This window comes from Peromyscus maniculatus, chromosome 23, assembly GCF_049852395.1.
Source record: "Peromyscus maniculatus bairdii isolate BWxNUB_F1_BW_parent chromosome 23, HU_Pman_BW_mat_3.1, whole genome shotgun sequence".
NCBI classification, from domain to species: Eukaryota; Metazoa; Chordata; class Mammalia; order Rodentia; family Cricetidae; genus Peromyscus; species Peromyscus maniculatus.
In genome coordinates, this window is record NC_134874.1 from 29,845,111 (window position 1) to 29,861,267 (window position 16,157).

Here is a 16,157-nt window from a genome sequence, read left to right on the forward strand (position 1 = left end):
GGCCTGATTCCCTCCAGGAAGTGAGACCAGCAGAGCCATCAGAAAGGAGAGGAGTCCTGTGCAGGGACCCTGGGGTGCTCAGGAGTCAGGAAGAATCAGTGTAAAGGGGCACACAACCCCAGGGCCTTCTCATGTGGAGGACAGAGTGGGGCAGGACCTCCCCCTCTCCACCTCCCTGTGACCAGAAACTTCCTTCATGATTCTGGCTTCTTCTTTCCCATGCTGCAGAAGATCCGCCCTGTGGTCACTGACAGGATGGTGGTGCCCTTGAGCCCAGCCCCCATTTTTTACAGGAAGATATGGAATTGACCTCACCAGGCTGGGCTCTCCTCTCTTCCATCTTGACCTCCTGTCTTATCCAGTCTCGTCCATTTCCCATGTGGTCTGTAATCACTGGTTCCTCACCTCCATATTTCATCCACTCCTGTGTTCCTCCTCCTCTGTTTCTCATTGTGTCTCCCACCATACTGGTTGTCTGTCTGTCTGTCTGTCTGTCTGTCTGTCTAATAACTTCAGGCACAGAAGTGGTCAGTTTCTGCTCTCTTCAGACACAATGAGGATGGAGGTGATGAGGAAACACATTCCGTCCCCAGCCCTAGCTTGGTGTCCCCACCACCATCTGCTCTTTGTCCTCTTCTTGTCCTTCAGGGACTCTTCACAGCACCAGGCAGAACCAAGGCCCAGTGGACACTCTCGCCCTGGCCTGCTCACTGCTGCCGAGTCTGTAACTACCCTGGGCTTCCTGGGTGATCGTCTCCCTCCCCTAGACAGTGACTCCAAAGCTACTCCAGTTTCTGAAGGAGTCTTTCTACATCCCACCCAACTTCACACACCTCAGAAGAGGATGCCAAGGATCAGAGAAGCCCTGGCACATGTCACATGACTACCACATGGCAGGTTGACTGGACTTCATCCCATGAAGGACTTGTAGTCCTCCACTCCACACAGACTTCAGCCTGCCTGCTCTGTGCAGCATCTGAACTCCCCTCAAAGGCCAGGGATCTGCTTCTGGGTTCCCAGGAGGCTGTCCCCACAAAGCATTTGAGTGACTCCGTCTAGATGTGGCTGTTCTAGAACCTTCTTTGTATGAAGTGGAAAAAAGACTCACAGCAGCAATGTGTCACTCATGACATGTTTCCCGGGACATCTCTGACAGTGGACACACTGCCCAGTGACTAGGGTGGAGGGGTGGAGGGTGGGGGTAGAGGCTCTGGTGACGTCAGGGCTGGTTCTGTAGCAGGGTCATCCTACTCTTCCTCATTTCTTGGTTCCATCAGTTCCATGGAAGACAAGTTTGTACCAGAGGAAGTGGCATCATTCTCCCTGAGTGACATGTGCAGAGGCGACTTCCCATTTCCTTAGATTCCTGCATTGATCGCCTCTCCATGCTTCCCTGCAGGTGGCTGTGCAGTCGCCTCTGTCACATCTGCTGTCTCTGCCTTCCTCACAGTCCCCACAGTTCCCATGGTCCTCTGATCTCTTGACCTGAGCCAGGTACAAACACTCATGTCCTCACTCCCAGAAGTACATGGACACACTTCTGTATCCATCCATGCTGCCCTTGGAGACACAGATGCACAGAGTCTTTGGGATGAGTTTGTTTCAAATGGTTAGTAAGGAGAGGGAATGGGTCTATTGTACCTACCAGACCCCCCCCCCCGTTATTTAATAGCGTCTCATATATCTCAGGCTGGGCCTTGAACTTTCTATGTAGCCAAAGATAACCTTGAACTCCTACAGATCCTCCTGTCTGCCCTCCCAAATACTGGGGGACATGTGTGCCCCTTTGTGCCCCTTTATCTCCTCCTGGAGATAGAGCCCAGAGTTCTGTGCAGGTAAGCACTCTATCAGATGAACCCTGTCTTTTTTTTTCTTTTTAGAACTTTATTTCAATGTAACTATATGCATAAGAAATACACTCATATTGGTTAATAGAATGCAATTATGTTTAACTTATCCTACACAATCTTGACCAGAAACTTGGTACATGGTTTAAATTTTCAAAAAAAGAAAAACAAAAACTGCAATCTGGTTTATTTCTATCTATTACAAATGTATAAAAGATCCTCCATCAACGCTGCTGATAGCAGCAGAACCTTGAGAAATATACCTTTGGTTTGCCTCAGAAAAGGAACACATATTGCACTGTAAAGTTCATAAAATTGGCACAAAACATTGTGGTAATGTTACAATACCAGTTTTAAGAGTTCAGTAACTAATGGGGAGCCGATGGGATACATGCAGAACTGTAAAAGCGATCTCACTTAGCCAGCTGTACGCGTAGACTGTAAATCTACATTCAGATCATTTCTGAACTAAGACTATCAGCTCAGTTTATCTGTTGAGGTCAACCAGGAAACCCTAGAATATACCTTGATTTTTGCAAAAAACAAAATAGGGGGAGGGGTTTCTTCAGCATTTCAGTCCACGAGTAACAGTATCCTAACAGGCAAAGTGTTCTCTCACTATCAACATAGAATGAACTGCTGCTGGAGGTCAACTTGGGCTTTAATTTGCATTAGCACTTACATGCATAGTAGTCCAAGTTGTTGACCTCATGACTTTAAAAAGTAACTCTAAAAAAGTAAAATGGCCCTTCTTGGAAGACTAAAGAAAGACATCCAGCCACAGTTGTAAAAAGTCTCATCAAAACAATGTACCCTTTTATGAATTACGCCTCAATTAAAAAAAAAAGTAGCCCCAAATAAGAAGCAGCTCTAAAAAAGAAAATATAACTTAAGATATTTGAAAAAAACAAGGTGAATACAGGTTCAAAAATAATTAAGATACATTTTCCTAAGGCTACCTAGAATTAGGCTTTAAAGAATTCTACCATTTCAAGTTTACCACTAGTTACTAGATACCAATTTACAAACAAGATGTTCACTTTTTTTGTTTCTTTATCAAGAGAAAAATCTACCTTCAGACTCTGAGGGTAGTGGTGGGGAGGGACTAGAAAACAAGATTCAAACAATCCCATGCAAATATCACATTTTTCAAATGGAAGAACTCCAAACTGCACTAGAAGTTCCAATCACTAAGACACTTTCCATTGAAATGATTTAAGTACAGAGACATGGCATGAACCCTGTCTTTATCCTCAGGGAGGTCTTCGAGGGGCTCTCCTGGTCTTGACCACTCACATCCAGGCTTCATTGGTCCTTGCCTTACTGTCTGGGGGTCTGTGAAAAAGGTCACTGGATTGCTGTGTCTCTGCAGGAAGGGCTGACCTGATGTGGCTGCCGTGGGTCAGGTGATGACCCCAGCGTTTTTACACAACAGGCCCTAGTGGGTTCTGTGAGACCCCAGCTGCTCCCTGTGCTCAGCCTCACTGCTGCCATCTGCTGGATCCTTAGTCCCAAGTCATGGGCTCTGTTCTAGTTTCAAGTCCTGGACTCAGTGGAACCCCCATAGGGACTCTGCTGTGGGATGATTTCTGTCCAGGATGCTGTAATCAGTCTCCTGCAATGACAACTCCATTTTTGCAGTAGCAGTGACTGGGCACTGAAGCCATGATGCTTTCAGAGGGGAGGGGCACTTTCTGTGGAAGAGCAGCCTGGGGCTGTGGTGTGCACACAGGGAGCTTCTGCACACATGTGACCATGGGTGTGTCAGACTGCAGTGTTAGGTCCTGGCAGCTGCACAGATCATAGCAGGTGTGTGTCCTGCCCCCACAGAATAAATAAGTAAATGTAATTTAAACTATTAAAACCAAAGGTAGGCTAGGCATGACGGTGCATGTCTAATTCTAGCATTTAGGAGGCAGAGGGAGAGGCTAGTGGATCTCTGTGAGTTTGAATGTATTCCAGGCCAGCAAGTGCTATGTAGTGATCTCTTATCTAAAAACTAAATAAAACAAACAAACAAACAAAAACTCCAAAATCAATCAATCAAACAACAACCTACAAAAAAATTAAAAAACAGAGGTGGATCGTATCCTGATTAGCAATGCCTGAGGTTGTCCTCTGGCTTCCACTTACATGAGCACACATCATTTGCAAACACATGCACTTGCACAAAGAACCATACAAATCACACAAGGCACCTTTCACAGTTGATCTGCCTTCACACATTTACCCAGTCCTCATCTTGAGTAAACATGGCCTCCCAGGCATGGCTATGTGACTCTTCAGACTCCAGTTCCTGACAGTGTCCCCAGAATCCAGACTCTGATTTTATACCCAGTTGTGTTTTCCCATAACAGTGGTGGCAGAGAACAGGCTCAACCCTTCCTATTTCTGTCTGAACCATCCAATTCCAGTAACTTCCCTCAAATAACAGACAGTACAAGCTTTGTGGGTAATGACCCAGCAGATAACCTCATTGATGAAAATCTGTCCATCTGTCCGCCTTTCCTGTCATACCACCTATCCTCCCACTCCTTGATTTCTTTCCCCCAGGGACTACATACAGACCCTAGATGGAATCCCAGTGTCTTATGTCCAGACTGGGTCCTGAGGAGAGTGGAGGAGATGCTAGAGAGGGTGGAAGGATGGCGGCTGGTGGTGTAGACAGGACACTCAGGCTGCACCTGAGACTTTACATTAGCACAGTTGCCCCACCCCCATCTGACCTCTTCTTTCTCCCCCAGGATGACATCCTCATCTTCATCTCCTCATGTGCTGCCAACCTCAGCATGAGCACCTCCCTGCACCCCTGCCCAGGGGAGCCCCAAGAAGAGACTCTATACTGTGTCCTAAAGACCCAGTGAGTGGGGCTGGGTGATCATTTCAGTCACCTACTTCTCTGGTATGAAATCTCCCAGCTTCTGCTGATGCCCAAAGCCAGCAACAGAAACTCAAAAATCATTGAGTGGAGGTCACAGAAACTGAGAAACACACAGTTCCTTTTTCAACATTATATATGTTCCATTAAAAAAAAAACCCAAAATACCAAAATACAATACCAACAACAAAACAAACCCGAAAAACTATTTATGGTCACAAATTAGTCCAACTGAATCCAAATAGAAAAATGGTGACATCTTCAAGTTCTTTGTCTCCATCTGAAAGTGAACAAATGGATGACCTGCCTCCATGACCTCTCTGTACTGTTTAGAGCTTCGGTTGACCTTGTTGTCTGTTTATTTCAAGACAAGGTCTCATGTAGCCCAGGCTGGCCTCAAGCTAAATTGGTGCTAATGAGAGCCTTCAATTCATGATCTTCCCATCACTACCTGTCCATGGTTGGGATTAGAGGCATATGTAACTATCCTAGATTAGATGGGCTTGTGAGGAAAGGAAGCCCAACATGGGATCCAATCAAGCCATGGTCTGTCACCTGAGTAGGAGCGTGGAGGGATTAGGACTATGGCTGAGATGTCAGTGTCCAGGGAGAAGAAGAGAGGAACCTGGATTCTGTGAGTTGACCATGGTCCCTGCCTCTCTCTGTGTCCCTTGTCATGGACACAATTACGTCACTCTCTAAGAGGTCTCACATAGGGGGTCAAGAGAGACACTGAGATGGATTGCTGGGAGTAAGATATTTATTAGAAAGTGTTATTGATTGAATAGACACAGTAAACAGCACAGTAGGGCTCTCAGGACCAGAGACAGACAAATTGACATGTGTTCTGATGGGAGGACATCAGAGCCCACAGGGCAGAAGTGGGGGTTCTCTTCTTGTACTTGTCCAAGGACAGGACGTTTCACACACACGCCTGCAGCCATGCTCCCTGATTCCAGGCAGGAGGCAGGGAAGCGGGGAGATGCTGCATGTGTGACAACCACATGATGTAAAGTGACCTCCCTGGTGAGAGATCCTGGCCCCTGGAGTCTGTTAGCTGGGGACTAACAGACAATGTCTCAGCAGGTGCCTGAGGGTGACCCAGAGAAGAGGAGGACAATTTTCCAGAGTCAGTTTTCTTCTTGTACCATTTGGATCCCTAGAAAGCAAACCCAGGTTATTGGGCTAGGCAGCAGGCACCTTTTCCACTGAGCTATCTTGCTGGCTCACACAATTTTTTGTTCATAGAAATTCACGAACTTTAGATTGACATCTGTGGAAAAGGCATGAGACTGAACTAGACCCCCTCTGCATACAGGAGACAGTTGTGTAGCTGGGTCTGTTTGAGGGGCTCCTGGCAGTGGAATCAGGATCTATCCCTGGTGCATGAGGTGGCTTTCTGGATCTGATTACTATGGTTGGACACCTTGCTCACCCTTGAGACATGGGGGAGGGGCTTGGTCCTGTCTCAACTGAATGTACCAGGCTTTGCAGTCGCCTCATGGGAGAACATACTCTTTTGTAGGAGGGAATGGGGGGTCGATGGGGCGGGCTAGGAGGGAGTGGAGGGGACAGGAGGAGGGATGAGCGGGAGTTCTGAGGTTGGTCTTCAAAATGAGTGAAATATTTTTTAAAAAAAATTTAGAAAATGTTATTATCATGATTTATCCTCTTGGGGAATCTTTTTTTTTTTTTTTTTAATGATACAGCTTCTCACTGGCTTGGAACTCACAAATTTGGCTGGAGTATCTGGACAGCCAACCCCATGTTTCTGAAAGACTCTTGCTTGTGCAGCAAGGAGATTACAATTCCTGGCACCCCACAGGCTTATAATGTGGGTTCTCCAGTTCAAGCTCAGGTCCTCCTGCCTATGTGCAAGGCTTTTCTTACTGAATCATCTCTCTTCTCCCTTGGATACCTCTCATAACAAACTTCCCCACAGCCCCTCACCTGCTCCTTGGGATGACAGGCTCTCCCCTGGCTGGGGTTCATCTTTAGTCTGCTGGCCTGTAGGAGAAGAAACAGTGTCAGTGTGGCAGCCATGCTGATCCTCCATCTGCCTCTCAGCTCTTCTCTGTGTCCAGACAACATCAGGGGGCCAGGGCAGCAAACAGCTCTGCAGCAGACATTCAGGGACAGCTGTGAGAGTCACCAGGACCTGAGGACAGTCCTCAGCTGTCCTTCTGCACAGCACAGCCAATCAGAGGACAGCTCTCCTGGTCCTTTGCCCCTTGTCCATGTCCTTCTCCCTCTGCTTCCTTCCCCTGCCTTGAACCCATGTCTCCTCCCTGCTTTCCCTGCTCTGCACTCACCACGGCTCCCTTTTGTCTCCCTTTGGCTCTCTAGCTCTCCCTGTGAGTGCAGGCTGCTGCCACCCTGCAGATTCAGTCTCAGGGTTCGAATCCCAGTCAGTCTTCTGCTGCCTCTCAGACTGCTGCTCTCCAGCTCTCAGATGCTCCTTTTACCTATTGGAGAGCTGAGTATTCCTGAAGACCAGGGGCCACATCTTCAAACATTATTTCTGCTCTCTCTGTTACACTCCACTCTCTGCTCATCTCTGCTCCTGTCCTGCAGTCTTCTAGTCACCATGGCTTTAGATCTGCTATGAACATAGTCCACACTTGGCTCTTGTTTAGTGTGAGCACAAGGTCTCAATGAGCCCAGGTTAACCTGCAATTTCTCTGTATGTGCAGATGGCCTTCAACTCCAGATCCTTCTGTCTCTATTTCCCAAATACTGAGTTTAAAGATGTTCCCATCTGTGTCCCCATATTTGTTTCTCAGAATCCATAAGAATGTTAGAAGACAAGTAATTTGTCTTTACATAAATGCAGTAGGAATTGAATAGAAATTGCATTGATTTCTAAATTCTTTTGCAGTATAAGTACTTAGAGTATACATTTTCCATTATGCAAATATCCTTACTTTTTTTTAGTACTTCCTTAAATTTTTAAAAAATTTGGATTTGGACAGTATATACATACATATATATATACATATATATGTATATGTATATTTGCATACATGCACACACATGAGGACGGCAGAGAACCACCTTGGTCATTGACCTGCATGATCTGAGACATCCCCATATTCCCTTGATATCCTTAGGGGCAGGCTCTGTGTTCATCTGCACCTGATCCAGCAGGTCTCTAAAGAAAGTAGGAGACCATTCAGTTCTTGTTTAATTAAGTTACATTCCTGTCCTTCTGTTCTATTTACTTTTCCCTGCACATCTTTACCTTTCTCCATGTCTCACAGCTGAGAAACTCAGAGGGGAAGCTCAGGTGAGGGCTGTCCTGGACCACTTACCTTTTCTTCCTCCAGAGAAAGATCATCAATACACAGACGGGGGTTATGAGCACAGCCGTGGCCAAAACCACCCCTACTGTGGCTCCCAGGTTCACAAGTGAAGGATTCCTCTGGTCCTCCGTGTCCTCCAGGCCAGCTGTGGTGACTGCAGAGGTGATGATGGAGGGGCTCTGCATGGTGGTGCTGATGCCTGGGGAGAGATGAGGAGTGAGCAGATCCCCTGGATGAGGGAGGGATGGGGTGAGTGTCACACCTTGTCTCCTCTGTGGGATGTGGGATGGGAACAGCTATTAGAAGTTCACAGAGAGAGGAACACATGCTGAAGGCTGAGACTCCAGGAGAGCAAGCTCAAATGTTCACTCTCCACCTGTCGTGGAGCTGTGTCCTCAGATTGTTATCTCATCACAGACACCTAAGCCATAGAAATACAGTTGTTTATCACAGATGCAGGTAACATGCAGACATGTCTCAGTTCACAGAGTGTTGGCTACTTGCTGCCTCAGAACCGAGTTTGATCCCTAGTAGTCATGTAAAGAGCTGGATGAACTTGTCATGGCCTTTAATCTTAACCCACGGGGCAGAGGGAGGAGATCTTCATAAGTTCAAAGCCAGCCTCATCTATATGTAGAGCTCCACACCAAAGAGGGCTACTGAGCTGTAATCCCAGCCCTGAGGAGATGAAGACAGGAATGTCTCTGGTTCTCACTGCCCATCCAGCCTTATCTACTTGGCAAACTTGAAGCTAATGAGAGACCCTGTCTCAAAATAAGGGAAGGACACCTGAAGTTGTCCTCTGGCCTACATATGCACATGAAGAAATAGGAACATTAACATACACACACACACCTGGAGAAACAGGCTTACATGTTCACACACAGAGAATACATAAAAATATATGACAGAAAATATATAATTTTAGCCATAAGTGTACAACTCAGTGCAGGGCAGAATGCATTCTTTTGCTCTACAAACATCACTATGATTAATTTCCACAAATTACCTATTTGGAAACACTAGACCAACAGTTCCCAACCTGTTGTTTGCTATCCCCAGAGTGGTGAATATAAGACATCCTGCATATCAGACATTTACAGTATGATTCATAACAGTATCAAAATCACAATTATGAAAGAGGAATGGAAATGATTTTATGGTGTAGGGTGGTCATCACAACATGAAGAACTGTATTAAAGAGTCTCTGCATTAGGAAGGTTGAGAATCACTACTCTAGACCCAAGATACAGCTCCTTTCTCCCCCTTCCCAGAGCCCTGGCAGCTGCTGGTTGACATCAGGTCAACATGGCAGCCACACAGACTGTGCAGAGAACTGTGCTGTGGGCGTCCTCTCACAGGGTGGCTTAATCCAGTCAAGAGCCACTGCTGGATGTGGTGGCACAGGCCTCTAATCTCAATACTTGGGAGACAGAGGCAGGTAGATTTCTGTGAGTTCCAGAACAACAAGGGCTAAATGGTGAGACCCTGTCTTATAAAAATTAAAATACTAAAATATAAAAAAAGAGCCACAGAGTAAGACTGTGATCAACAACTAAGCACAGAGTCTCCCAGCTGCTGCAGGGCCATGAGAAGAGCACAGGGGTAACAGTCACAGAGTGACCAGGCTGGACCTCAGTGCTCCCTGTGCATGGGACTGCAGTTACTTCTGCTGCAGAGGAGAGGAAGGGATCAGAAAACAGAGCAGCCACATCATGAAAATGGGGACATTATTTCCCAAGAGCCTTGGAGCTTGTGTGGGAGAGGTGAGGGCAAGAAGGTCAGGAAGGAGAGAGGGGGTTGTGAAAGTGGAGGGGACAGGGAGTTGGGTAGAAAGAGGTGAGGGGTGTGTGCTGGGGAGCTAGGAGGGGAAATGGGGGCTGTGGTGACAGGTGGCAGTTGACAGTGGGACCGGAGGACTCCAAGAACATCCGGCGGGCACCTGCAGTTTGTTTGGGTGTAGGTTGGAGCTGTGTGAACATTCTCTATACAGGGACTCAGGGGAGCCCTGCCCCAGGACCAAGTGAGTCAGCTACATCCTGGAGAAGTCACTCAATTGAGGACCTGGAGAAGTGGCCTGGCCTGAGTGTTAGTTTGGGACAGGTAGGGGGTGAACTGACTTGGGAGGGGGCATGTGGAATCCTAGAGAGGGCTTGGGTTCCATCTTATCAGAGAATGACAGACAAGGTCAGAGGAGGCAGCAAAGATCTGTCAGGACCACAAGGTAAAGATCCTGTTGGCAGAGGCCTGGACAGAACCACAGGAAAGGAATATGAAAGAAATCTCAGAGTTGTGGAGCCTGAGGTGACATCTAGGGGACAAGTAAGCCAGAGGCATCAAAGCCAGAGCCAGGGTGGCTCACCATGGGTGATGGTCAGCTGGGTCCCTGCAATTGACTGCAAACCCTTCATGCCTTCTGTTGTGTTCAGTTGAACTTGGCAAAAGTACACTGTCTGGTCCTTCTCCTTCAAGTCCAGGATTCTGAGGACTCCGGATGTCTGAGGCTGTGTCCACTTCAGGAAGAGTCGGTTCTTGAAATGCTCATGTGTGTAACCTGAGGAGGAGTTGTAGATAAATTCCCCAAGGAGGTGTTGCCATTTCCAGAGAATCCTCATCTGTGGATTCTGTGCCATCTCCCAGGGGAAGGAGAAGGAGAAGGGGATCTCGATGGAGCTGCCCTGGACACCAGAGAGGTTTGTTGGTTGGTTGACTCCAAAGGTACTTTTATTCTTGGATCCTGCTGAGTTACCTGGGAAGGATGGGGGAATCTGAAGTCTCTGCAGAGAATGGAAAGGACAACTCAGAGCTACCTGATCCTTGACCCACAGGCAGGTGTGGGACACAGGGCAGGACTGTCCCTATGTTCCACTGTCCCATATGGGACAGAACAGACAAGGAAGGGTTAGACTGGACCCACTCTGAGGATGAGTCTCTCTAAGGACAGTCTGTCTCTCTGGCTCCTCTAGCAGACCCCTGTCCACATGACAGCCTGCTCTTCCCAGCCCCACTGGCTCCTGTGGTTAAGGCAGAGTCCCTGCTAACAAGGTCCCCACCACTCACCAGCTTGCAGCCATGCAGCTGACATCAGCAGAAGCAGGATCCAAGTGATGGCCTGATTCCCTCTAGGAAATGAGACCAGCAGAGCCATCAGGAAGGAGAGGAGCCCTGTGCAGGGACCCTGGGGTGCTCAGGAGTCAGGAAGAATTGGGGTCAAGGGGCCCACAACCCCTGAGTTTTCTCATGTGGAGGACAGATGGAGGAGGACCTTCCCATCTCCACCTCCTTGTGACCAGCAACTTCTTTCATGATTCTGCCTTCTTCCTTCCCACGTTGCAGAACATCCTTCCTTGTGGTTACTGACAGGATGGCCGTGCCCTTGAGCCCAGATCCCATTTTTGCCAGGAAGATATGCAATTGACTGTAGACGAAATTCTAAACAGTCTTATTAAATAAGAAACACAGAACCAAATACAGAGTTAAAGCCTAAGAAATCAGAACAAAAGCCACGACTACCTTTAGCTTACCACTCGCTGTTATCCTTCCCCTGAGAGAGACCTTCTTTCTGTGTGTGTTGTCTTTTATTGCTTTCTCGTTCTGCCTTCTCATTGGCTCTAAGCCCAGGCACATGACTTCCTCGTCACTGCCTGTCTATACAGACCTCCTGGTCTCTATAGTTGGTACTGGGATTAAAGACTCAAGGGTCACCATGCTTGGCTGTGTCCTTGACCACACAGAGACTCTGCCTGCCATGTGATTGGATTAAGGGCAAGGGGTACCACCACCACCTGACTTCTATTTCTGGCTCACTAATGACCTCTGATGCCCAGGCAAGCTTTATTTATTAACATACAAATAAAATCATATTTCAGCACTATTAAAATATCAACATCTTTCCCCTATTATTCTAATAAAAAGAAAAAATTAGAAAAAGTTATAACTAATATAAGAAAAACTATATACAAAAGTACAATAACTATATACAATATATACAAGCAATAAATGCCTAAACAATGTCTAATCCATTTGCATTTGATGAACTCAGAGAAAATATTCCATTATCTATCCTATGTTGGTAAGTCCAAAATGTAACTGATTCACTTTCTATTAACTTATATTACTAACAGAGAACTATCTTATAATGTATTCCAAATTTATACTCTTTACACATCTTAGTGAGTTTCTTTTGTGAAATTCTTAATAAGGAAAACTAGAACTATAACTATCTAATCTACAACGCCATCAGAGACCCAAGAAGGGAATTATATTACCTAAAAAAACAGGAATTGCATGTAACAGCTTCCAAAAAAAATGTGATTTGACAGAAACAGCCAGCTGCCTGGACAGTCACCCGAGATTTCTCCGCAATATTGGGGCATCATCTTCAGCCTATAGGCTTAGCGTATCTGACAGACTCAATTGTGAAGTAAGATGTACACAAGGCCTACAGTTCGACCTCACATTTGGTGAGAGCAGTCCATGTACCAGAAAAACCTGAATTCCACTAGTGTCCTATCATGATTCAGGATTTTAAACTCTGGAAATTGTTGATGATTTTGAAATTCAGCTGTCCATTCTTCTTGGCTTGTGGTTGTGGCTTTAGCAACAGGCATCCTCTGAGGCCAGGACAATATGACACCATCGCTGAAGTGGCCTTTGCAATCCGGAAAAGGTACAGTGCCCCTTTCTTCTAAGGCAGCTGAACAGGCAGGGGACCGATGGCTTCTGGTGTGCAGCGGAACAGTAGCTGAAACAGTTATTCTTGAAAGAGTAATTAAGCTGATGGAGTCTAACCTCTCAATTGTAGACTGGCATTTAATAAAAGAGATGAAGCCACCCACAAGCTGAGAAGAGTGGGATGCGGAGAAGAATGGGATGCTGAGATGAAGCTCAGAGCAGCAATGTGTCACTGATGACATATTGCCTGGAACATCTCTGAGAGTGGACACACTGCCCTGTGACTGGGGTGGTGGTGTGAGAGGTTGGGGCAGAGGCTGTGGTGACCTCAGGGCTGGTCCTGCAGCAGGGTCATCTCACCTTTCCCCATGACATGGTTCCATCAGCTCACCGTAGGACAGGAAGACAAGATTGTACCAGAGGAAGAGGCATCATTCTCCCTGAGTGACATGTGCAGAGGCGACTTCCCATTTCCTTAGATTCCTGCACTGATTGCCTTCCCCATGCTTCCCTGCAGGTGGCTGTGCAGCCGCCTCTGTCACATCTGCTCATATTTTTTATAGTCCTCATGGTCCTCAGATCCCTTGACCTGAGCCAGGCAAAACTCTCAGAGCCTAACTCCCAGCTGCCCAAGAACACATTTCTATATTCATTGCACCTTTAGCCTGATCATGGCACAGAATCTTTTTTTTTTTTCAAGACAGGGTTTCTCTGTGTAGTTTTGGTACCTGTCCTGGATCTCACTCTGTAGACCGGGCTGGCCTAGAAATCACAGAGATCCGCCTGGCTCTGCCTCCTGAGTGCTGGGAATTCAGGCTTGCAACACCGCCCAGCAAGGCACAGAATCTCAAGGATGAATTGGCCACAGTTTTACAGTCAGTCAGGACAGGGGACAAGGCCATTGTACTTTTCCAAGGGCTTTTTCTTCTTTTTTTGGCAGGCAGTGGTGTCTTCTATAACCCAAGCTGGGCCTTGAACATGCTATATAGCCAAGGATGACCTTGAACTACTACAGATCCTCTTCTCTGTCCTCCCAAGTGCTGGGGTGACAGGTGTGCCCCATTTGTGCTCCATTATCTCAGTCTGGATATTGATCCTAGGGGTCTGTGTGTGCCAGGCAGGTAAGTACTCTACTAGATGAACCACATCTTTATCCTCAGTGAGGTCTGAGAGTGTGTCCTCCGGGTCATTAGTATTCACCTCCAGGTCTTACTGGCTTTGCCCGACTGTCTGGAGTCTGTGAATAAAACTTCAACAATTTCTATGTCACCAAGGAGGGGCTGGACCTGATAAGGTGGCCATGTCAGGTGCTGGTCCCCAGCCTTTTTACACAACCGGGTCTGGTTGGATCTTCAGGATCCCAGCTGCCCCTTGTGCTCAGCCTCACTGCTGCCACCTGCTGGACCCTGAGTCCCAAGTCATGGGCTCTGTTCTAGTTTCAAGTCCTCAGTTGAATCCCCATAGAGACTCTGCTGTGGGATGATTTCTGTCCAGGATGCTGTAAACAGTCTCCTGTAATGCCAACCCTGTTTCACCCAACAGCAGTGACTGGGCCCTAGAGCCATGATGCTTTCACAGGGGGAGGGGCACTTTCTGAGGAAGAGCAGCCTGGAAATTTGATGTGCACACATGGGACTTTTGTATACATGTGAGGCCATAAAATACCTCTTTGGTTCTGCAGAAAGAAGATCAAGTGTCTTATCTTACTGCAGAACCATTTTAGTTAATACATTCATCAATTGACAATTCTGAATTTATTTTTCTCATATGTTAATGGCCATATAGTGAGCCATTTTGCCCCCTATGCCAGGGATTTTCTTTTTGACCCAGAATTTCAACCTATTTTGGGAAGGGAGCATGAGACATCCTATTCTCTTCTGGAACTGCTTCAAGCTGACACTGAGGTGTTGTTGTCAGGGCCCAGAAATGTCGAAAGGCTAGTCAAAGGCTGGGCAATGGGGCATTTGTCAGGAGCTTGTGGTTATCTGACCCAGCTGTTGAGACAGGGATCAATCACATTGGCTGTGCTGGTCCACATCTGCTTTCCACAAGTCCAGAGATCGTAGTCACTGTGGCAGTGTAGTCAGCAACTGAAGCTTGGAGGTGGCTGCCAGCCAAGTGGAAACCTGCTGAGACAAATTTAAACTAGGAACAGAAGTTAAAATTTATTAACTTATTTGGAAGTTTCAGCCCCATCATCTTAGTAATTGGGAAGGGCAGGAGTCCCAACACCAGGAGAGATAAAAATACCACCCTTAGAAATAGACAAGTGGGGAAAATTTAAGCTGTACTTAATGGGAGTCCTTTTTACCTCCATTTAGAACATCCAAGTTTTGTGACTCTTTTTAATCCTCTGAGGCCTATTTGAATTATCTTACAAAATGCCATAAAAATTTTAGATGCATTAATATTACCAATCTGTATTGAAATCCATGTCATAGACAAAGCATATAATGAGAATCTGTAAAACAGCAGAAGTGGACTCAGACCTTTTATAAGTCCAAGCAAAAACTACAGATTTTGGTTAAAAGTATGTGCATTTTCCTTCTGACCAGAGAGCCAGGTGTAGATTAGACAGAAATTACTTTAGCTTGATGAGAAGCACTTTTAAGTTTATATTGAGATGACAACCAAAATAAATCTAAAATGTTGAGCTTGTGACTGAACAGGAAGTAATCACTATTCTACCAGCTTATCAGAACTCTATTAAATGTTAAGCTCTGACCTATGACATAGAAGCTGAAAGCAATTCAAAACATTTCTTATTATATAAACCATTAATTTATATCTTCACAACTTGCATTTATATTTTAAACCAGTTTTTGAGATCCTCGAAGCTTATAAGCTTTTATATCCTTAGAACTTTATATATGTTAAGACATTCTTGGGCATTGGAGAGATGGCTCAGAGGCTAAGAGCACTGACTGCTCTTCCAGAGGTCCTGAGTTCAATTCCGAGCAACCACATGGTAGCTCACAACCATCTGTAATGAGATCTGGTGCCCTCTTCTGGCCTGCAGGGATACAGGCAGACAGAACACTGTATACACAATAAATAAATAAATCTTAAAAAAAAAAGACATCATTAGACCTTTAAAACTTCCATAGACTTTCATATCCTAAGACCTTTTTTTCAGACCCATATTTAAAACTTTATGACTTATTTAAACATTCATATCTTAGAACATTTTCTTAAAGATGAGCTAACAAGCTGGCTATAGCCTTGTAGAAGAATCTGGTTGTCTGATGCTGCCAAGCTGACAGAGTTATAGCCAGCCTAGCCAGCAATACTATCAGAGATTTTAGAAGGATAAAATTATACCCGAGTACAGATGAAGCAGCTTCTGATTCTATTAAAAATGACAGGGACCATTACATTCCCAGTTAGCCATCCCAAGGTCTATATAGTGGTGGAGGCTTAAGTATCAAACCAGCATAAATCTTCAGCTCCAAGTCC

The 16,157-nt window shown here is 46.0% G+C and overlaps 1 protein-coding gene across 1 annotated transcript; it reads right to left on the reverse strand.

The window, feature by feature from the left end:
• Positions 1-5,475: 5,475 nt before the first annotated feature.
• LOC102923191 (paired immunoglobulin-like type 2 receptor beta-2) lies at positions 5,476-15,411 on the reverse strand. The gene is made up of 5 exons (XM_006998568.4): positions 11,088-15,411; positions 10,390-10,776; positions 8,037-8,226; positions 6,676-6,732; positions 5,476-5,884 (listed from the first exon to the last, which is right to left on the reverse strand). Exons 1-4 carry the CDS (start codon positions 11,173-11,175, stop codon positions 6,720-6,722), a joined length of 678 nt encoding a protein of 225 aa, XP_006998630.4. The 5' UTR covers positions 11,176-15,411; the 3' UTR covers positions 5,476-5,884; positions 6,676-6,719.
• Positions 15,412-16,157: the final 746 nt, after the last annotated feature.

Bases quoted from the DNA above. Each gene is read 5' to 3' on its own strand.
- LOC102923191 (XM_006998568.4), bottom strand. From the start codon at position 11,175: ATGGCTCTGCTGGTCTCATTTCCTAGAGGGAATCAGGCCATCACTTGG. The intron at 10,777-11,087 runs GTGAGTGGTGGG...CATCCTTCCCAG, and splicing joins AGCTGCATGGCTGCAAGCTG to GTAACTCAGCAGGATCCAAG. The intron at 8,227-10,389 runs GTGAGCCACCCT...ATCTCTCCCCAG, and splicing joins CCAGCTGACCATCACCCATG to GCATCAGCACCACCATGCAG.